The 23,540-nt window shown below is 42.0% G+C and overlaps 1 protein-coding gene across 1 annotated transcript; it reads right to left on the bottom strand.

The window, feature by feature from the left end:
• Positions 1 to 6,718: 6,718 nt before the first annotated feature.
• LOC120033342 (actin-related protein 3) lies at positions 6,719 to 17,726 on the bottom strand. The gene is made up of 12 exons (XM_038979638.1): positions 17,507 to 17,726; positions 16,719 to 16,774; positions 13,965 to 14,089; positions 13,412 to 13,522; positions 13,230 to 13,325; positions 12,754 to 12,861; positions 10,522 to 10,665; positions 10,113 to 10,286; positions 7,982 to 8,074; positions 7,617 to 7,742; positions 7,367 to 7,450; positions 6,719 to 7,173 (listed from the first exon to the last, which is right to left on the bottom strand). The coding sequence occupies exons 1-12, from the start codon at positions 17,548 to 17,550 to the stop codon at positions 7,078 to 7,080; spliced, it is 1,257 nt and encodes a 418-aa protein (XP_038835566.1). The 5' UTR covers positions 17,551 to 17,726; the 3' UTR covers positions 6,719 to 7,077.
• Between the last annotated feature and the right edge of the window lie 5,814 nt (positions 17,727 to 23,540).

The following is a 23,540-nucleotide window of genomic DNA, read 5'->3' as shown; positions in this document are numbered from 1 at the left end:
ACACTTGTTAATTGAAATGCATTCCAGGTGACTACCTCATGAAGCTGGTTGAGAGAATGACAAGAGTGTTTAAAGCTTTCATCAAGGCAAAGGATAGCTTCTTTGAAGAATCTCAAATATAAAATATATTTAGATTGTTTTAAAACTTTTTGGGTTACTATGTGATTCCAAATGTGTTATTTCATAGTTTTGATGTCTTCACTACTATTCTACAATGTAGAAAATAGTCAAGATAAAGAAAAATCTTTGAATGAGTAGGTGTCCAAACTTTTGACTGCTACTGTAAGTATTCATACCCTTTGCTATGAGACTCAAAATTGAGCTAAAGCTAAAGCATCCTGTTTCCATTGATCATCCTTGAGATGTTTCTAAAACTTGATTGGAGTCCACCTTTGATAAATTCAATTGATTGGACATGATTTAGAAAGGCACACACCTCTCTATATAAAGTCCCACAGCTGACAGTGCATGTCAGAGCAAAAACAAAGCCATAAGGTCGAAAGGAATTGTCCGTTGAGCTCCGAGACAGGATTGTGTCGAGGCACAGATCTGGAGAACAGTACCAAAACATTTCTGCAGCATTGAAGGTCCCCAAGAACACAGGAACCTCCATCATTCTTAAAAGGAATTGGTTTGGAACCATCAATACTCTTCCTAGAGCTGGCCACCCGGCCAAACTGAGCAAGCGGGGGAGAAAGGCCTTGGTCGGGGAGGTGACAAAGAACCCGATGGTCACTCCGACAGAGCTCCAGAGTTCTTCTGGGGAGATGGGAGAACCTTCCAGAAGGACAACCATCTCTGCAGTATTCCAGCAATCAGGCCGTTATGGCAGAGTGGCCAGACGGAAGCCACTCCTCAGTAAAAGGCACATGAAAGCCTGCTTGGAGTTTGCCAAAAGGCACCTAAAGAAACAAGGTTCTCTGGTCTGATGAAAGCAACATTGAACTCTTTGGCCTGAATGCAAGGTGTCACGTCTGGAGGAAACCTTGCACCATCCCTACGGTGAAGCATGGTGGTGGCAGAATCATGCTGTGGGGATGTTTTTCAGCAGCAGGGACTGGGAACTAGTCAGGATCCAGGGAAAGATGAAGGGAGCAAAGTACAGAGAGATCCTTGATGAAAACCTGCTTCAGAGCTCTCAGGACCTCAGACTCGGGCAAAGGTTAACCTTCCAACAGGACAACGACCCTAAGCACACAGCCAAGACAATGCAGGAGTGGCTTCGGGACAAGTCTCTGAATGTCCTTGAGTGACCCAGCCAGAGCACGGACTTGAACCTGATCTAACACCTCTGGAGAGACCTGAAAATAATAGCTCCATCCAACCTGATAGAGCTTGAGAGGATCTGTACAGAATAATAGGGGAAACTTCCCAGATACAGGTTTGCCAATGTTGTAGTGTCATACCCAAGAAGACAGTTTTTGCTCTGTCATTATGTGGTATTGTGTGTAGTTTGATGATAAAAAGAAACAATTTAATACATTTTAGAATACGGCTGTAAGGTAACAAAATATTGAAAAAGTCAAGGGGTTTGAATACTTTCTGAATGCACCGTAGGTATTCCTCTTATCTAGGTGGGTGAGGGCAGTATGGAGTGCAATTGAGATTGTGTCATTTATGGATCTGTTGGGGGCGGTATGCAAATTGGAGTGGGTCTAGGGTGTCTGGGATGGTGGAGTTAATATGTGCCATTACCAGCCTCTCAAAGCACTTCATGATTACAGAAGTGAGTGCTACAGGGCGGTAGTCCTTGTGGCATGAAGCCTTAGAGTTCTTATGGACATGAATAATGGTGTTCATCTTAAAACATGTGGGGATTACAGTCTGGGACAAGGAGAGGTTGAAAATTATGCCTGCCAGCTGTTCTGCGCATGCTCCGAGAATGCACCCCGGAATAAGGTCGGGCCACGTGGCCTTGCAGGTGTTGACCTGATTAAAGACCTTTCTCACGTCTGCCTCGGAGAGCGAGATCACCCAATCCACACGGTCGGTGAGGGCCCTCACACCTGGCACGATCTTGTTGTTGTCAAAGCATGCATAAAATGCATGGCGTTCGTCTGGTAGAGAGGCATTGTTGGGCAGATCACGGTTGGGTCTTAATTTGCCATCCGTAAAGGACTGTAGTCCCTGCCACGTGTGGCGGGCGTCGGAGCCTGTGTAGTTTGATTCCACCTTGTTCCTATTGTCGTGTCTTTGGCTATGCCAGATTAATTGCTATGACATGCTATTCTATAAAATAATTTCTCCGTAATTAATATTACCTGATTGAACTAATCACGTAAATGTAATTAACTAGAGAGGGACACCACGAAATAATATTTATAGAGCTGTTATCTTCCGAATAAACTCTTAAAGATTTAGTAATATTTTACATCCATAGCAGTCACATTAATCGTCATTTTATTCAGTCTCATCTGAAAGTGGTAAATCCTTGGTTATCTGCAAGAATCCTGGCTAACAAGTTGAATCAGCAATACAAAATTGGGTTTAATTATTTATTTACTAAATACCTAACTAATTACACAGAATCACACATACACAATTAAATCATAACTTGATCACAAAGTGCCGTCATGAAGGCAAACGTTCCTAGCGGGCGGAATAGATATGACAGCTTGTTACACAAAGAAAAGGGGGCGGGATTTTAGTGAAAGAGCGGGAGACTGGGACAGAGGCGAAGCTGTACTATCGTAAATACAGTATCTTATGCATTCTAAATTACCGCCCATTTAGAAAAGGAAAATGCAATAAATATTTACTCTGAGCTGCGCTTCAGTAGGTTGGTGGTAGATGGAAGACCGTCTTGCCAAACCGAGTCCTCTGTCCTTTGAAGAATGTCTCTGGTGGTCACTGGATACGTTGGAGTAACGTCGATGTGTAGTAGACGGGATACTCTGACTGTCCTTCCTAACCTGCGTTTGTAGCAGCTGTTGCTAACTCAACGGCTAGGAGGTATCACTTCTGTAGTGAATACGAGTTCAAAGTTCATACCATTTGCAACCAAAGTCCATGCTGATGTTGGCTTAGTTCTGTAGTTATTATCTGAACCATTCTGACATCGGATCGTCATCCTAGTGTCCCCGGAACAGGAAGTTATATTTTTGTCAATGGCTTTTATAGTGGAGGGAGAGGGGTGTGTCTGAAAAGTTTATAACCCATGTCTCTTCACAGGGGCGGGCCCCTGGTTGAGCAGAAGCCAAACTTATGAAAATCCAAATCTCTCATTTGGAAGCTAAAATTACATTTAATCTCTTCACAAATAATTTCATATTCAAACATTTGAATTAAACAACAATTCCATGTGAATCCGATACCTCTGACGTTTAGACTTTCCACAGTAGAGTTTATGTCATTCTATCATTGATGAGAATGTGTCAGAGGGCAACCGAACTGACATAATATACCTTAAGTACCACCGCATATGTTCAGTTGGTCGGATTACCAGAATATAGTTCATTTCCCCCCAACTTCTGATGTTCTCAGAATCTCTATGTTAACCAATGGGTTTTCTTACACACGTCACATCAGTTATAGTAGGGAGAGGGAAAAAGGGGGAAAGAGGTATTTATGACTGTCATAAACCTACCCCCAGGCCAACGTCATGACACTATATTGTCCTTTTGCTCATTTGATGACTCTGCGGAGGTCATAGCGGGACTTCTTGTACTTATTCCTGTCCTCTGCCATAGCCTCAGAGTTGTCTACGATAGTTCTGTGTGCGGTAGCACTGTCCTTTAGTTTACCGTCAACCTCTGTGTTAATCAAGGGCTTTTGATTGGGGAAGCAGCGAACCCTCACCGTGGGGACAACATCGCCGATACATTTTCTAATGAAGCCAGTGACGGTCTCAAGTGGAGTCTCAAAACATATTCAAATCAGCGCTAGCAAAGCTGTAGCATAATCTCTGATTCTGGTGACCATTTTCAACCGAGCGAGTCACGGGTTACTTCCTGTTTGAGTTTCTGCTTGTTAACAGGAAGCAGGAGTACGGAGTCATGATCTGATTTGCCGAATGGCGGACGTGGGAAGGCCTTGTATGCTGGTCTGTGGGTAGAATAACAGTGGTAGGACTTTATCGTCCCTAGTGGCATTGGAGACATGTTGATGGAAGTTGGGCATCCCGTGTATTAGTGACGTGGAATTAAAATCCCCGACAACCAGAAAAGCAGCATCTGGATGTGGAGTTTCTTGCTTGTTTATAGCCTTGTACAGTTCGTTAAGTGCCAGCTTGTTATTTTTCTTGTACTGAGGTGGAATGTATAGAACAGTCACGATAACAGCTGAAATCTCTCTCGGGAGGTAAAAGGGTCGGCATTTGACCATCAGGTATTCCAAGACAGGTGAACAGTGGGTCGGCATTTCCACTGCACTGGAGTTAGCACACCAGTTGGTGTTGATGTAGAGGAAAACCCCTCCCCCTTAGATGTCCCCGACTCCACTGTCTTGTCCGCCTGGTGAATGGAGAATCCATCGAGTTGGATAGCCATGGGGGGTATCTTGTCCGAGAGCCATGTTTCAGAAAAGCAAAGAATATTGCAGTTTTTAGAGTCCCGTCCGTCCGTCCATTTATGTTGACATATTCATGTTCCGGGAGCCATGTTGAATTGAAGTTACCCATGACTCCCACCTAGGCTAATCAACCGTCTTTATTAGACAAGTTTAAAATTTACTCTATTGGTCAAGTTTTTTTTACTTATGCTGCGGGCGGTCTCAACCAACTGGGAAGGTGGTATTACCACATACGACTGGTAAAAATCCACTTGAACGCCCCTCCAATTCGTAATTACAAGTGGGAAACACGTCTATGATGCCGTGTTCAAAAAAACTGGCTACTTGGATCTTGGAACTCGGAAATCTCTGACTTCCTACTTCAGTGCATTCAAGACAACTGGGAACTAGGGAAAAAACTAGCTCTGACTGGGAACATTTGTTTTGAGTTGTCATCAACGGAATTCCAGTTCCTTAATATTGACCAGTCAACTCGGAATTCTAAGTCGGAAACTTGGGCATCTTGCTAGAGCTCCGACTTTACAACCGGAAGATCACTGATATATTTTTTGGAGTTCCCAGTTGTCTTGAAACCACCATCATTCCTGAGCACAGACTTCTCCCACATGCTGACCTCTGAAGTCAAATACTAAGAAAATGACCTCAATAACAGCATTTTAGGCAGTTAAATGTACCAGCAAAACATATATATATATTTTTTAAATCTATTAATATGGTTTTTGAACACTATAATTTCTTTACAAGCATGATACTGTAGCTGTACTTTTAGTTTATTGTTGATGCAGCTGGTTGGCCATTAGCCAATCAACGTTTCTCAACTAGTTCAAGCACGTGAATACATCCAACTGGTTTTACGAATAATTACCATCTCCAGTTGGTTATGAATGCAACATTACTGGCGCTTTTTTGCTCTGTCATTTTGACATTAGTTACTCTGGCAATTGTGACATTTTGCAGTGATTTCTGTCCAATGTGTCACAAAAATGCACTGGTGAGGGAAAAGTATGGCTTTTGTGCAGCGATGTGCAGCGATTGGTTAAAATCGTGAGCCCTCTTTTTGAAATGCGGTGATCAGACAGTAATATTGAAGTGATTTGACTGTTATTGGGCAGTTTTCCATTGAAGAAATTCCTACCTGTGTAAGTGGGCGTTCCCTCTTTTGTATGAGCATGCCAGAGATTGGGCGTTTCTCTGTCCAGGCGTTGCTGACGAATACCAGATCTTAAAACACCTGGATAGTTAACTATCAGCTAAGAGCTAACCACATATGTTATAGCAATCTGTTAGTCGATGACACAGTCTATGACGTCGCACGCAACCATTGGTTGATGCATGCAACGTCTGAGCAGGGGAACACGACCAAATGGAGGAACCCTGAGCTCATGCAGGAAAGCATGCTCGCGCGAGAGGGAACACCCACTTACAGACAGGAACCTTGATTTTAAATGGTAAACAGCGATATTAAACATATTTTTTAATCCACCATCTTTGTTATATACAACTCATTTGTCCAATTTATGTTAATTCCTGATGTAGTCACTCCCTGAAATGTGTTTGGGGGGGGGGGGGGTCCATTGCTGAATATCATTTCATCTTCAGTTTACTGCTTTGTTCATTCACCTTGTTTTGAAAGTAACATAGCGAAAGCACTTTCTAGATTTAAGACACTTACTGTAACATTAAAATAGTCCTTTCAGGCCATAACCATCGAGACACATTTATAGAAATATCTGTCTACCTTTATTGGAATGTGGGTAGGCGTTGAAATCCACAGATTTGGTACATGGTGAAATACACGAGATCCTCGACAGCAATGATGGTCTAACAGTCATTTCAATTTAACGGATAATAAATGTAACTTTTTTGGTGAAGATACTGTATGATTCAGGGATTCATGGATTATTCCAAACCAATCCACGAAGCGACCACACAAAACAAAAAAACTGGGGATGGTAAGACTACGTTATAGTTTGAGAGAATACAACCACTGTCAATATTACATGGGTTGTTATGGGTTCTTGTCCCCCCCAAAATTATTCTTTATATATATATATATAAACTCAATAATACGAAATATAAACAAGCTATACCCTTGAACACACAGAGAAGTGCATCTGAAAAAAAAGAGCTATTGACTAAATATAATCCAACTGTACTTAATTGCTGTATGTGTGGATACCATAATAATAACATACATCAGGGCACATACTTAATCATACATGAATTGACTTTATTATGTTCTTGCACATTATTTTGTGTCCACACAATTGCTCTGAAAATGCTTTTGCCTTTAAGACACCATTTCCTTCTCTTTTACATAGATATTCACCCCCGTTTGTCAGCCTGATAGTTTGGTCTGCAGTTGATAAATGAGTCATTCTCCATAGGAATAGAATCTAGTCATTCTATTTCTATGTCATTCTCTTCATGTATTTTGTCTGTAACCGCAGCCCTGGAAATAGGCTAGATTAAGCAGCGACCGTAGTGCAGTAATGCCACTCTGCTTCTGTCCGTTCACTCCATTCTGCTCCAACTGCAAGCTCCAGTGATAACTGAGGGAAGTCCTTTTTAAGACATGACCCCGAAGACAGGATTATGGCGACAGATGCTCGGTCCGATCTCCTCATAGTCTTTTTTGGTGTGGCACACTTGGTAAAATTCCGGCTGAGGAAAGAGTAGACATGACCGTTATTATTTGTTGGTGTACACTTTTCCCTTCAAGTTTCCAATTGTATATTCTAACCAAGGCTAACAAAACCTCCAAGTGTCTGTCTTGAGCTTTTACATCAGTAGAATATATATTTCTGATAGTAACATGAGTTAACAGACAAAGACCCCTCTAAGTTTTAGAACTCACAGTTGATGCCAACATGGACCCGCCAAACCAAACAGCGTATCTCTGCATGTGGTGAGTGATGACTTGCACGTCGATGGGTTTGGGCTGGCAAAAGAACATGAAACATAGGTCATTATTGAGCCAATAACACCGATGACTATGCTGGAAATGCAAAATATGACATCATTTTGAACATTTTAGGAGCCATAAAGCTATAGCATCCCTATAAGAGTACTTCAGCTGACTAGGTCAAATGTAAATCGGTTCTCACCTTCAACTTGCCACCGCTCAGTTCCTCACTGAGTTTCAGTCTGCCGTCCACTGTCCTTTTCAGGTCCCTCTGCAGACGACGGCCAAAATCTCTGAACATAGTGGAGCCTCCAGAGAGCACAATGTTCTGCATAGCGACAGACAAGGTAAATATACACGTGGAACCTTGACATACTCCTGAATAGATCATTTAGAAAGTAAAACCCATTTCATCCTCATAACTTCTGGATGGAGACAAGTCTCAGTATCTGGCATAAGTTTATCGTTTCAATAAATCATAAGGGCTGCTTTTATATTGTCAAACACAACGTTCTTGTCGCCTGTCATGTGAATGAAATGAAACGAACTTGAACTCCCCAGACGTACCTTATAGAGGGGACGTCTGACATCAATAGGACAGTTCTGAATGACCTCATCAACAACCTCGGAGATGGGCTGGGTGAAGTCAGGGTTGGCAAACTGGGGGAGGAGAAAATAACATTGGTTGTACTGTATGTGTTAACAGAAATGTCAGTTATTATTATTTTTTTTTTAAACAACTAATTGACCTATGTCAGTTCAGTTTTCTCCTGGGAGCTCAATGCTGCACATCGCACAGTTTCTCTAGAGATAAAGCAGATCTAGCCTGAACTGTGCAATGTAGTAGGGAGTTGTAGTTTCCAACAGGCCAATATTCCACATAGGTTAGCGCATAAAAACATGGTAATTAACTACAATGACCATAATCCATTGTGCATCTACTTGTCCAGTCTGTTCAGTAGCAGGCATAAAATAAACTGAGAAGAATGCATGGTCGTGAGGTGATATAGAGAGCAGCTGTTACTTGGCGAGGTACACTATATGACACCTGCTCGTCGAACATCTCATTCCAAAATCATAGGGATTAATATGGAGTTGGTCCACCCTTTGCTGCTATAACAGCCTCCACTCTTCTGGGAAGGCTTTCCACTAGATGTTGGAACATTGCTGCATGGTCTTGCTTCCATTTAGCCACAAGAGCGTTAGTGAGGTCGGGCACTGATGTTGGGCCTGGCATGCAGTCGGCGTTCCAATTCATCCCAATAGTGTTCGATGGGGTTGACATCAAGGCTCTGTGCAGGCCAGTCAAGTTCTTCCACACCGATCTCGAAAAAACATTTCTGTATGCACCTTCCTTTGTGCACGGGGCTATTGTCATGCTGAAAACAGGTACGGGCCTTCCCCAAACTGTTGCCACGTTCTCCTGGCATCCGCCAAACCCAGATTAGTTTGTCGGACTGCCAGATGGTGAAGTGTGCTTCATCACTCCAGAGAACTAATTTTCCCTGCTCCAGAGTCCAATGGTGGCGAGCTATACACTACTCCAGCCGACGCTTGGCATTGCACATGGTGATCTTAGGCTTGTGTGCGGCTGCTCGGCCATCAAAACCCATTTCATGATGCTCCCGACAAAACAGTTATTGTGCTGACATTGCTTCCAGAGGCAATTTGGAACTCGGTAGTGGGTGTTGCAACCAAGGACAGACGATTTTTACACGCTTCAGCACTTGGCGGTCCCGTTCTGTGAGCTTGTGTGGCCTACCACTTCGCGGCTGAGCCGTTGTTGCTCTTAGATGTTTCCACTTCTCAATAACAGCACTTACAGTTGACCGGGGCAGCTCTAGCAGGGCAGACATTTGACGAACTGACTTGTTGGGAAAGTGGCATCCTATGACGGTGCCATGTTGAAAGTCTCTGAGCTCTGCAGTAAGGCCATTCTACTGCCAATGTTTGTCTATGGAGATTGCATGGCGGTGTGCTCAATTTTATACACCTGTCAGCAACGGGTGTGGCTGAAATAGCCGAATCCACTCATTTGAAGGGGTGTCCACATACTTTTGTATATATAGTATATCTCTACCTGAATATACATATTTAAGTCATTTAGCAGACGCTCTTATCCAGAGCGACTTACAAGTACATACATTCATACTTTTTTTTGTACTGGCCCCCCGTGGGAAACGAACCCACAACCCTGGCGTTGCAAGCGCCATGCTCTACCAACTGAGCTACACGGGACCGTACATGATCTAAGTGATTGATAGTTGGTATTCAGCAGTCATTAAAATATGCCTTATTTACTTTGAAGAACTACAAAATAGTGATTTTGTTAGACAGCATAGGCAGCAGCTCTAAAGAGATGATGACTTGGAATGAAATAATAAAATCATCAAATAAAACAAATGTAATATACACAACAACTGAAATATTTTATTAAAGTAAAGTAATGTGAATAAATGATGGTTATAGGTGATAAGCAGTAATGGTCACTACCATCATGAGACTTTTATTAATTGTTTTATTCTGTGTTGTTACAGTATTCAACCCACATACTGCACAATGCATTTAATGTTTAAAAATGATTTTCGAAACCGAAATCCGTAATTATGTTTTAATAATCAAACCAAAAAGCACTCAGCACTAGATAATTACATAATATAAGCACAACAATATATATTGAAAATCAATGGGATCATACCTCTGGGTGGAAGAAGATCTCGGGGCCGAGGAAGCGCTCATAGCCCACGTCGATGGTGAACTCCTTCTTGCTGATGGAGTTGATGCCCGTGTACTGCTTGATCCACTTGGAGCCGTCCGTATCGTACTTGTTGAACTCTTTCACCAGGTCAGGGCAGACATAACTGAACCTTTCCTGGAACACAATATGGAATCATTATCAATTGTAAGTCATAACCAAGTGTACATAAGACACTGGGTAGAAGCCAAAGAGTTAACAAGAAGGAGTCATGATCTGTGACTGTACATCTCTAGTCAATGGTGCAGCAATACTGACCTCTGCTGTTGAACCTGAAAAATGCTCACAAATAATACATGTATTAATTCCTTCGCTTTCTGTAGGGAACAAAAAGTTAGAAATGTCTAGGTACCTTGACGGCTTTGGCTGTTTCCAATGACTGCTCTGGTGGGATGCCCACCTCCCGCTCTCTCAGCAGCTGCTGGGTGAAGTAGGTGATGTCTCGACCAGCGATGGGGATGTGCTTTATACAGCTACCGATTACATAGCCTTCCGCCTGGTAGAAAACACAACACCAATCGACCACACAATCCATTATCGCTCATACAGGAATGTAATATGTTACCATGTATGTGTTAGTAATAGTATATACAGTTGAAGTCGGAGGTTTACATACACTTATGTTGGAATCATTAAAACTAGTTTTTCAACCACTACACACATTTCTTGTTAACAAACTATAGTTTTGAACAAGTCGGTTAGGACATTTACTTTGTGCATGACACAAGTAATTTTTCCAACAATTGTTTAGACAGATTATTTAACTGTATCACAATTCCATTGGGTCAGAAGTTTACATACACTATGTTGACTGTGTCTTTATAAAGCTTGGAAAATTACAGAAAATTATGTCATGGCTTTGGAAGCTTCTGATAGGCTAATTGACATCATTTGAGTCAATTGGAGGTGTACCTGTGGATGTATTTCAAGGCCTACCTTCAAACTCAGTGCCTCTTAGCTTGACATCATGGGAAAATCAAAAGAAATCAGCCAAGACCTCAAGAAAGAAAATTCTGGTTCGTCCTTGGGAGCAATTTCCAAACGCCTGAAGGTACCACGTTCATCTGTACAAACAATAGTACGCAAGTATAAACACCATGGGACCACGCAGCCGTAATACCGCTCAGGAAGGAGACGCGTTCTGTCTCCTAGAGATGAACGTACTTTGGGGCGAAAAGTGCAAATCAATCTCAGAACAACAGCAAAGGACCTTGTGAAGATGCTGGAGGAAACAGGTACAAAAGTATCTATATCCAAGGTAAAACGAGTCCTATATCAACATAACCTGAAAGGCCACTCAGCAAGGAAGAAGCCACTGCTCCAAAACCGCCATAAAAAAAGCCAGACTACGGTTTGCAACTGCACATGGGGACAAAGATCGTACTTTTTGGAGAAATGTCCTCTGGTCTGATGAAACAAAAATAGAACTGTTTGGCCATAATGACCATCGTTATGTTTGGAGGAAAAAGGGGGAGGCTTGCATGCCTGAAGAACACCATCCCAACCGTGAAGCACGGGGGTGACAGCATCATGTTGTGAGGGTGCTTTGCTGCAGGAGGGAAGGGTGCACTTCTCACAAAATAGAAGGCATCATGAAGCAGGAAAATGATGTGTATATATTGACGCAACATCTCAAGACATCAGTCTGGAAGTTAAAGCTTGGTCGCAAATGGGTCTTCCAAATGGACAATGACCCCAAGCATACTTCCAAAGTTGTGGCAAAATGGCTTAATGACAACAAAGTCAAGGTATTGGAGAAAATTTGTGAGCAGAACTGAAAAAGCGTAGACGAGCAAGGAGGCCTACACACCCGACTCAGTTACACCAGCTCTGTCAGGAGGAATGGGCCAAAATTCACCCAACTTATTGTGGGAAGCTTGTGGAAGGCTACCCGAAACATTTGACCCAAGTTAAACAATTTAAAGGCAATGCTACCAAATACTAATTGAGAGTATGTAAACTTCTGACCCACTGAGAATGTGATAAAAGAAATAAAAGCTGAAATAAATCATTCTCTCTACTATTATTCTGACATTTCACATTCTTAAAATAAAGTGGTGATCCTCAAATGGGGCGGCAGGGTAGCCTAGTGGTTAGAGCGTTGGACTAGTAACCGAAAGGTTGCAAGATCGAATCCCCGAGCTGACTAGGTAAAAAATCTGTCATTCTGCCCCTGAACAAGGCAGTTAACCCACTGTTCCTGGGGCGTCATTGAAAATAAGAATTTATTCTTAACTGACTTGCCTAGTTAAATAAAGATTTTAAAAAGTGTAAATCACTGACCTAAAACAGGGAATTTTTAAGAGGATTAAATGTCAGGAATTGTGAAAAACTGAGTTTAAATGTATTTGGCTAAGGTGTATGTAAACTTCCGACTTCAACTGTAGGTCGAATACATCCGAGTAGTGTTCAGTAGGGCACACCGTTCCAAACTTTTGCAACAGATTAAGAAAATGTGTTCTTGTTGGACAAGTTCAGGAAGTTCCTCCCCATTTCATTTTGCTTCAAAACATTTGCTACCTACTAAACATGACCCAGTTCTAGTAAAGACTACATGGAATGATGATTGAAGGCATGTACCCACCACTGGGATGACGTGGGTGACCCCATCACCGCTATCAATCACCGTCCCCGTCAGTGTCCTCTCGCCCACTTGTCTGGAGGTCCATGAGGCTGCCAGCGCCAGGACCGCCTGAGAAGGGAAACACAGACCCTGTCACTTTCCACTAATGATTACAACATGTATTCAAAGAGTCTCAGATCAGGAGTGTTAATCTAGGATCAGTTTAGCCTTTTAGATCACAATCAATAAGATTACATATAGTCAGTGGGGAGATCTGATCCTAGATCAGCACTCCTACTCCTGTTTTGAAAAGGGTCCCAGAACTGAGATCCACCCCGAGGTTTCGCGGACACCTCATGGACACCCTAATTTCCTCTGTGAAGTGTATTGAGAGTTGTGATAATGCATTCGAAATCAAGTTTGACTTGACCCTTGAACATGAAGAGGTGCAGGGAAGAGATTATATAGAACCAACATAGAACGTAGAGAGGATTTACCTGTACAGCGATGTAAAGACCTGGAACGTTGAAGGACTCAAACATAATCTCTGCTGTGTACTCTCTGTTTTCAGGTGTATTCAGAGGAGGCTCTGTCTGTGGAGAAGAAAAGTACAAAAAAACCTAAATTCCTGCTACTAGGTCGTATAATTTCCACACTAATGTGCATGTTATGAACGTACCAAGAGGAAGTAGTGGTCCTCGGGCTCTGCCCTCAGATACTTGAAGATGACCTGTTCCATGAACCTCTCCATGAGATCCCAGTCTTCCACGATCCCATGACGAATGGGCCACTAACAAGGGGAACAACCACACAGACAACAGTATTTTTCCATTAGGCTACTCAGTTCTAACAGGCATTCAGCATGACTTTACAATTAAACTTTAAAAGTGGCAATCTACAGTTGAAACAATAACAAAGCGAACTCTCCGACACAGTTTCGGTAAAAATCTGACTAATGGGGGTGAAGAAATGTAACCACTCTAAAATGCATGGATAGAGATATGGTTGCAAGGACTGACCATCCAACATAGTTTCACCATGTTTTGTTTACAAACATTGGAGTAAAACAAGATTATATTTCGGTTCTGATGGGATATGCCAGTTGAACCAAGCTTATGAGGAAGTTATAAATTAATTATATCAATTACTTTAGAATATAAATCCAAAAATGTATGTAGAGCCTGCAGATTACCCTTTAAGTAGACCTCTCATCACTGGAAAATGCAATGTACCTTTGTTGCATAATTTGGTTTGTCTATTGCCTCGTCACCGATGTAAAAGTCCAGATCGTCCACCCCCTTCGTCATCCTGCGCTGGGCTTGGTCTCCAACCTTGGCCGACTCCTTGATGGCAATACCTGAAGTTTAGGAAGATTCAACGCCATTAATCCTTAGTACCAGCCTACATATGGTTAGGACATTGTTGATTGAAACATCATGACTTGAGGGTGCTGATAGTCAACGTTACGCAGGTGAGCTGATTAAATCAAGCGTAGGGAAAGCAGACTGCTGATGCTAAACACAAGAGAGGAAACTCAATGAGCGGCAGGCCTATTACTTCCATTTGTCTTGTAAAATCAGTACACAAATAGACACATTTATATTAAAGAGATACTGAACGCACTGATTCTAAATGGGTTTTTCGGTTGCTCATTACGAAAAACAAGATTTCAGTCATGGGGGTGTGGTTCGATGTGGCGGTTACGGATGTTTGTCCCCCATGAGACACCATAGGAATAAAGCCAGAATCACTTTCTCAAAATAGTCAGAATGAATTCAATTAAATTCAAATGGCTTTATTGGCATGGGAAACATATGTTTACATTGCCAAAGCAAGTGAAATAGATAAATAAACAATTAAAAATGAACAGTGAACATTACACTCACCAAAGTTTCAAAGGAATAGAGACATTTCAAATGTCATAATATGGCTATGTACAGTGTTACAACATTGTGAAAATAGTTCCAAGTACAAAAGGGAAAATAAACATATATGGGTTGCATTTACAATGGTTGTTGTTCAGTGGTTGCCCTTTTCTTGTGGCAACGTGTCACAAAACTTGCTGCTGTGATTACACCCCTTTGTCTGAATTTTCGTTTTTTACGCATCAGCTAAGCATCTGGGAGAGCGCGACCGTTCTCTTTTGATTTGAAAACACATTAGACACAGGACCTTCTAATCAGCAGGTTTTGCATAGATGGAGTTATGGCTTGTCTGGTGACATCACGAGACGGTAAACAAGTTAGACCAATAACAAAAGAGAGTTCCAAACCACTTTGCCAATAACAGCTAGTTTTCAGTTGTTCCAACCCTACTCAGACTACACCCAAACAGTCCTAGCAAAATTATTGCTTGAGAATTATAATATTTTGCTTAAAAGCCATTTTTGTTTCTTTTTGACTATTTTAATGGAAAACTATTACAGTAAGGTACTTAATTGTACCCAGAAATGATTTGATGTTGACATAAAAACAGCTTCATTGAGCCTTTAACTACCTGCATAATGTGACTTCATTGTCAAAGTTGATCACATAGGTTTCCCGGGCCCACACGTACGTAAAATGTATGCACGCATGACTAAGTCTATTTTGATAAAAGTGTCTGCTAAATGGCATACATTATCTATTATTATAATGTCGGACGATGAACATTGTTCCCTCAACTACTTCCTTGTAGCCTCTAAATGTGTAGGCCTACTTGTCATCCATCCAGGCTTCTAAACGTGCACATGTCATCTATCTACTGGCTACTTCAAGTCCACAGGCAGGTGGCCTTGGCAAGTTTGTCCGTTATTCTAGTCAGCAGGGGCACAAGGGGACTTCTGCTATGGAGCCATATCACTGAATATAGGCTAGACTAGCTTCCTTTCGAGCTGTGTCTGTACAGTTTCAAGTACTGAAAACAAGTGAATAGGCTAAGATTATTGAAAATAGACAAATGGTTTGGATTTATCACTGAATAACTAGTCTATGGTGCCTCTAACAAGCTAGCATTGCCATTTAGGGTCCACTGGATGACTCAATGCTAGAGGAAGGCGGCCAACTCAAACTTTGTGGTTTTACATTTTTGTTGAATTAGGCGTGTTCGCCTACTTCCATTGAGCACTCCAATCAGATAAGAAAAACAGGAAGGACCGATACCCAAATGCTTTCAGCAGATTCATTTAACTAATGACCATACAGAATGTCCGCCTTATGAGTTAGGCTCCTTTAGTCCATTATTTGGCTTATAGACCAAGCTCTGGAAGCCAAAACAACCAAATACTCCATCTAAACGTGAATTGATTCTCAATTGCGGTATGGTTCTAAAAACATAAATCCCTCTACTTTCATATCACATCAAAATAATCACAAATGCAAGATTCACACTTCCTGTACACTGTTTTAACACAGCTGCAGCTGACCGTATTTCTCAGTGACAACAGATTTGTGGCGTCCGTCTTCCGTTTACACACAGGTGTTCGGAGAAGCAGATAGCTATTTAGCACAGGTAGCCCACTCTTTATTCTATCTGTTTTCCATAAACAAGCGCTGTAACATGGAAATATGGCCGTGTGGGAACCCTAACCCTATTTTCTTTCATTATTATTTCTGGCTGATATAAAAGATAAAGGTCCTTATGCTGCCAAAACCGTACTGCAAGCGATGCGTGTTAATGTTCAGACCGAGCTTCGCGGTTCTTAACAAAACCGCTCAGTACAGAAGACACCTTCGTCCAATGACTTGTGTAATGGAAAGGATCTTATAGTCATGATCAAGGGCTACATATGAATGGACATGGTACATTATCATTAGAATGACAGCGTTTCCATAACTCGGTCCTCGGAACCCCAAGGGGTGGTTTTTGCCCTAGCACTACACAGCTGATTCAAATGATCAAAGCTTGATGATCAGTTGATTATTTGAATCAGCTGTTTAGTGCTAGGGCAAAAAACAAAATGTGCACAGAGTTTGGGAACCGCTGCTGTACGATACAGAAATACTTACATGAAGGAACAATAAACTGTGGCTCTGTGTTTCCAGCATATCCAATCTTTGTGTACCTACAACAAATGCATTGCATGATAAAGTTCAGTGGGTTATATAGATCATAATGGTGTAATCATTATAGCTCATGATGCATGATCATGGGGGGGGTACTTCTGGGATACTCAGTGCGAGCAGAGCAAAATTCAGTTGGTGGTACAGTAACCGAAAAGGTTGTAAACCACTAATCTTTTTTATTTCACCTTTATTTAACCAGGTAGGCTAGTTGAGAACAAGTTCTCATTTGCAACTGCGACCTGGCCAAGATAAAGCATAGCAATTCGACACATACAACAACACAGAGTTACACATGGAATAAACAAAACATACAGTCAATAATACAGTAGAAAAATAAGTCTATATACAATGTGAGCAAATGAGGTGAGATAAGGGTGGCATGACTGTCTGTGGACTAGGCCAGTTATACGCTTCCACAAATTGAAACATACATGTTACGTAGACTACAGTAACAGATTAAAATCAATGCATACTGCTAATGTAACTTTAACGAGTGGGGGACACTGATGGAAAATAGCTACTAGCAAGTTATCTTCTTGAACCTAAAATGGTTAACTAGCTAGTTTGCTGGCTGGATTAAACGAAATGAAGCAAATAAAGGTTGTTGCTGACTAGCTAGCTATCTTGATTTGTTTACTTTGCACGCCCAACGTGTATGGCATGTCTGGGTGTATCTAGCTAAAGCCAATGAATTAGTTAGCTTGCTATTAGCATTAGCACTTGCTACTTACCCTGTGCCACAGTCAACTACACAAGCCGGTAGATGTCCAGCCATGTTTCCTTAAATATCTACTGCAGATTGCAATGGTGAATTGCTGCTATATTCCAAATGAGTCTTATAAAAAGGAAAGTCGTTTGTTTTGGGTAGAGGGATAATCATTTATTTAGCTAGCTAGTTTAGAGGCGGAACCCTGAACCCGCAGAGTGAAGTTACTTCCGCAATCACCTGATGCGGAAGTTGAAAGCGGCTGACGCGACGCTGATCATAACGTTTGTTAAAGCATTTCTAATATCGCACCTTATCAGAGGGGTAAGTAAATGTACACTTTCTAATTGCATGTAAAACATATTAAACAATTATCCTCTATAATGTACCGTTAGTTTTTATAGTAGCAGCAGAACAATTGTTCAGTCAATTCACGGACAGGATTCTGTGACTACTGATGAGGGCAGTAGACTATCTGAATAGAATATCTTCTTTGAACATTGCATGACGCTATTGAAATCCATGACATTAAAAAGCATTGTATCAATGCGTTAGATTGACCTTTTGGGTGAACATGAAAACTTTGTTCAATAGTCTATAGGTAAAATTGGGAGATTCAAGAAATATACTGCATGAGTGATCAGTGTTACCCAAGACCATCTCTCAAAAGTTTCCATTTTCAGAGCTATGTGTCCCTCGAAGCTATAGGCTAGTGCAGCCCCCCAAAAAAACATCTCCAGCGACCTGCTCTGCTTAAAGATGATATCATTGATTTACCGCCCATCAACCAACCAAGGAGGATTGTAATTCCCTCCCACCATGACCACATGGAAGGCCACTGATAAAGAAGATATATTAGCTGAGAGAGCTCTGGGGCTGAGAGCTGGATCCATCACGGAGGGCCATCTAGTGGCTAGACTAGATCCAATACCTGAGCTTTACAGAACATTGCCTTATTTCTCTCCAGGAAGAGTCATCCATCGCTCACTTCGGTGGTCCGTCACTCCCTATATCCTCCCAAAGCCCTCAGCTTTCTCTTCTTGTTCAAACGGTCCTCTCCAGTCAGTGGGAGAAACCATCCCTTTACTGTGTGTCGACATTAGGATGGGAAGAGGAAAAGCTGACAAATGGATACAGTTTAGCTGAGAAACCTTTCAAAGGTACATTTGATTTCTGTCCTCATTTAATATTAAATGTACAGGCCCAGAGTTACTGTATTTGAAGGGCTGCTATAAGAAAGAGGATGCATACAGTAAATTGTTATTATAGCTTGGGGTGTATTACTATTTCACCAGTAGGTGGCAATATGCATTTGACAGTACAATGTACAGTCAGTGCCAATAGAAAGTACACCCCCTTGAACTTGTGGGATTGAAATAGATTTAATTGTACTTTTTTTTTTACATTGATCTACACAAAATACTCTGTCAAAGTGAAAATATATATGTATGTGTATATATATTTACAAATTAATAACAATTAAATAACTAAAATATAGTCGTTACATAAGTATTTGCCCCATTTGTTTAGGTAAGCCTAAATTAGTTCAGAAGTAAATTTGGCTTAACAAATCACATAATACGTTATATGGACTCACCAGGTATGTGCCTGGTTTGGACGCCAGGTGGCTGTCACACCGTGATCTTTTTCACCTGTCTTGCGCTTGTCTCCACCCCCTACCAAGTGTCTCCTATTCTTCCCCAGTATCCCATGTGTATTTATACCTGCGTTTTCTGTTTCTCTTGCCAGTTCGTCTTGTTTTGTCAGGTCTTACCAGTGTCTTTCCTGTTTTTCAAGTTCTTGTTTTCTAGTCTTCCCGGGTTCTGACCTTTCTGCCTGTCCTGACCCTGAGCCTGCCTGCCGTTCTGTCCATGATTGACTCTGCCTTGGATTACGAACCTCTACCTACCCTTTGCCTGCCCCTTTGTTATAATACATATTATGAGAACCAAACTATCCGCCTCCTGTGTCTGCATTTGGGTCATATCCTGAGTCGTGATAGTGGTTCATTATTTTGACCTTCCTATCTACCATATACTCCATCTAAACGTGAATCAATTCCCAGTTGCGGTACGGTTAAAATATTTCTCCTGGACATTATCATTCACTTTGATAAGACAAGACGTGAAAGAAATGCTATTTTGCTAATGTATGAAAGGTTCCCTGGGCAAGAAAAGGTTGAAGACCCCTGCTATAGAAAGAGAGGACGAATGCCAATCCAATCACAGCACAGGAACTGGACAGAAATATACACTATATATACAAAAGTATGTGGACACCCCTTCGGCTATTTCAGCCACACCGTTCCTAAGAGTTATATAAAATCAAGCACACAGCCATGCAATCTCCATAGACAAACATTGGCAGTAGAATGGTCTTACTGAAGAGCTCAGTGACTTTCAACGTAGCACCTTTCCAACAAATCAGTTCATCAAATGTCTGCCCTGCTAGAGCTGCCCCGGTCAACTGTAAGTGCTGTTATTGTGAAGTGGAATGGTCTAGGAGCAACACTAGCTCAGCCGCGAAGTGGTAGGCAACACAAACTCACAGAACGGGACCACCGAATGCTGCAGCGCGTAGCGAGTAATAATCCTCTGTCTTAGATTGCAACACTCACTACCGACTTCCAAACTGCCTCTGGAAGTAATGTCAGCAAAATTAGTGTTCGGCGAGAGCTCCATGAAATGGGTTTCCATGGCCGAGCAGCCACACACAAGCCTAAGATCCCCATGCGCAATGCCAAGCATCGCCTGGAGTGGTGTAAAGCTTGCCGCCATTGGACTCTGGAGCAGTGGAAACGCGTTCTCTGGAGTGATGAATCACGCTTCAAAATCTGTCAGTCCGTCCCCAGATGGTGAAGCGTGATTCTTCACTTCAGAGAACGCGTTTACATCTGGGAATCTGGGTTTGGCGGATGCCAGGAGAACGCTACCTTCCCCAATGCATAGTGCCAAATGTAAAGTTTGGTGGAGGAGGAATAATGGTCTGGGTCTGTTTTTCATGGATCGGGCTAGGCCCCTTAGTTCCAGTGAAGAGAAATCTTAATACTACAGCATACAATGACATTCTAGACAATTCTGTGCTTCCAACTTTGTGGCAACAGTTTGGGGAAGCCCCTTTCCTGTTTCAGCGTGATAGCCAGGCCTAATTGCCCAACATCAATGCCCGGCCTCACTAATGCTCTTGTGGCTGAATGGAAGCATGTCCCCACAGTAATGTTCCCAGAAGAGTGGAGGCTGTTATAGCAGCAAAGGGGGAACCACCTCATATTAAGCACATGATTTTGGAATGAGATGTTTGACGAGCAGGTGTCCACATACTTTTGGTCATGTAATATACCATTCTAGTCAAAAGTTTGGACACACCTACTCATTCAAGGGTTTTTCTTAATTTTTACTTTTCTTAAAAGTAACCAAAAAGGTGTTAAACAAACCAAAATATATTCTATATATTTTATTTTTCAATATAGCCACCCTTTGCCTTAAACAGCTTTGCACACTCTTGGGATTCTCTCAACCAGCTTCATGAGGTAGTCACCTAGAATGCATTTCAATTAGCAGGTGTCCCTTGTTAAAAGTACATTTTGGGGAATTTATTTACTTCGTAATGCGTTTGAGCCAATCAGTTGTGTTTAAACAAGGTAGGGTTAGTATACAGAAGATAGCCCTATTTGGTAAAAGACGAAGTCCATATTATGGCAAGAACAACTCAAATAAGCAAAGAGAAACGATGGTCCATCATTACTTTAAGACATGAAGCTCAGTCAATCCAGAAAATTTTAAGAACTTTGATAGTTTCTTCAAGTGCAGTCGCAAAAGCCATCAAGCGCTATGATGAAACTGGCTCTCATGAGGACCGCCACTTAAGGAAGACCCAGAGTTACATCTGCTGCAAAGGATAAGTTCATTAGAGTTACCCGCCTCAGAAATTGCGGCCCAAATAAATGCCTTACAGAGTTCAAGTACAGACACATCTCAACATCAACTGTTCAGAGGAGACTGCGAGAATCAGGCCTTTATGGTAGAAATGCTGCAATGAAACCACTACTAAAGGACACCAATAATAAGAAGAGACTTGCTTGGGCCAAGACCAGCAATGGACATTCGACCAGGTGGAAATCTGTCTTTTGGTCTGATGAGACCAAATTTGAGATTTTTGGTTCCAACCACTGTCTGTGTGAGACATAGTAGGTGAACGGATGATCTTTTCATGTGTGGTTCCCACCATGAAGCATGGCGGTGGAGGTGTGATGGAGTGGGAGTGCATTGCTGGTGACACTGTCTGTGATTTATTTACAATTCAAGGCACACTTAACCAGCATGGCTACCACAGCATTCTGCAGCAATACGCCATCCTATCTGGTTTGCGCTTAGTGGGACTATCATTTGTTTTTCAGCAGGACAATGACCCAAAACACACCTCCAGGCTGTGTAAGGGCTATTTGACCATGCAGGAGAGTGATGGAGAACTGCATCAGATGACCTGGCCTCCACAATCAACACGACCTCAACCCAATTGAGATTGTTTGGGTTGAGTTGGACCGCAGAGTGAAGGAAAAGCAGCCAACAAGTGCTCAACTCCTTCAAGACTGTTGGAAAAGCATTCCTCATGAAGCTGGTTGAGAGAATGCCAAGAGTTTAGAACGCTGTCATCAAGGCAAACGGTGGCTACTAGTGAAGAATCTCAAAATTAAAATATATTTTGATTTGTTTAACACTTTTGATTACTACATGATTCCATATGTGTTATTTCATAGTTTTGATGTCTTATTCTACAATAACTGGTACTGTATATATTGAACAAGAATATAAATGTAACAATTGCAACAATTTTACTGAGTTACTGTTCATATAAGGAAATCAGTGAATTTAAATAAATTCATTGGGCCCTAATTTATGGATTTCACATGACTGGGCAGGGGTGCCCACTGGGGAGCTGGGCTGGGCCAATCAGAATATTTTTTTTGCAAAAAAAGGGCTTTATTACAGACATAAATACTCTTCAGTTTCATCAGCTGTCCAGGTGGCTGGTCTCAGATGATCCTGCAGGTGAAGAAGCCAGATGTGGAGGTCCTGGGCTGGCGTGGTTACACATGGTCTGCGGTTGTGAGGCCGGTTGGCCGTACTGCCAAATTCTCTAAAATGGCGTAGAGAAATGAACATGAATTAATCTGGAAACAGCTCTGGTGGACATACCTGCAGTCAGCATGCCAATTGCATGCTCCCTCAAAACGTGAGACATCTGTGGCATTGTGTTTTGTGGGGGGAAAAACACACATTTTAAAGTGGCCTTTTATTGTCCACAGCACAAGGTGCACCTGTGTAATCATACTTATTTTCAATCAGCTTCTTGATATGCCACACTTGTCAGGTGGATTGATTATCTTGGCAATGGAGAAATGCTCACTAACAGGGATGTAAACAAATTTGTGCACAACATTGAGAGAAATAAGCTTTTTGTGCAACATTTCTGGTATCTTTTATGAAAACTCATGAAACATGGGACCAATACTTTACATGATGCGTTTTATATTTTTGAATGTTCCACAGGTATGTTGGTCCATGCTGATGTGATGACATCATGCAGTTTCTGCAGTTCGGATGGCGGGACACTACCGCCACCAGCCTGTACCGTTGACACCAGGCTGGATGGGTCCCTGGACTCATGCTGCTTTATGCCAAATCTTGACTCTGCCATCAGCATGACGCAACAGGAACTGGGATTCCTTGGACCAGGCAATGTTTTCCCACTCCTCAATTGTGCAGTAATAGTGAACGCTTGCCTTTCTCTTCATTTTAGCTGATAGGAGTTGAACCCGGTGTGGTCGTCTGCTATAATAGCCCATCCGTGACAAGTATCAACAAGTTGTCTGTTCCGAGATGTCCTTCTACACACTACTGTTGTATTGCGTCGTTATCTGTCTGGTTGTGGCCCACCTGTTAGCTTGCATGATTCTGGCCATTCTCCTTCGACCTCTCTCATCAACGAGCTGTTTTCACCCACAGGACTGCCGCTGACTGGATGTTTTTTGTTTGAACGCACCGTTCTCGGGAAACCCT

The sequence above is a fragment of the Salvelinus namaycush genome, chromosome 40 (genome assembly GCF_016432855.1).
Source record: "Salvelinus namaycush isolate Seneca chromosome 40, SaNama_1.0, whole genome shotgun sequence".
Taxonomy (NCBI): domain Eukaryota; kingdom Metazoa; phylum Chordata; class Actinopteri; order Salmoniformes; family Salmonidae; genus Salvelinus; species Salvelinus namaycush.
The sequence above is the reverse complement of the archived record's forward strand: the minus strand, read 5'-3'. Positions and strand labels throughout refer to the sequence as shown.

Excerpts from the sequence above, each read along its gene's own strand:
- LOC120033342 (XM_038979638.1), bottom strand. The coding sequence starts at position 17,550 with ATGGCTGGACATCTACCGGCTTGTGTAGTTGACTGTGGCACAGG. Across the intron at positions 14,090-16,718 it reads ACAGTTTATTGTTCCTTCAT|GTATTGCCATCAAGGAGTCG; the intron begins GTAAGTATTTCT and ends CCTAAACTTCAG. Across the intron at positions 7,174-7,366 it reads GGTCCATGTTGGCATCAACT|CCGGAATTTTACCAAGTGTG; the intron begins GTGAGTTCTAAA and ends CTCTTTCCTCAG.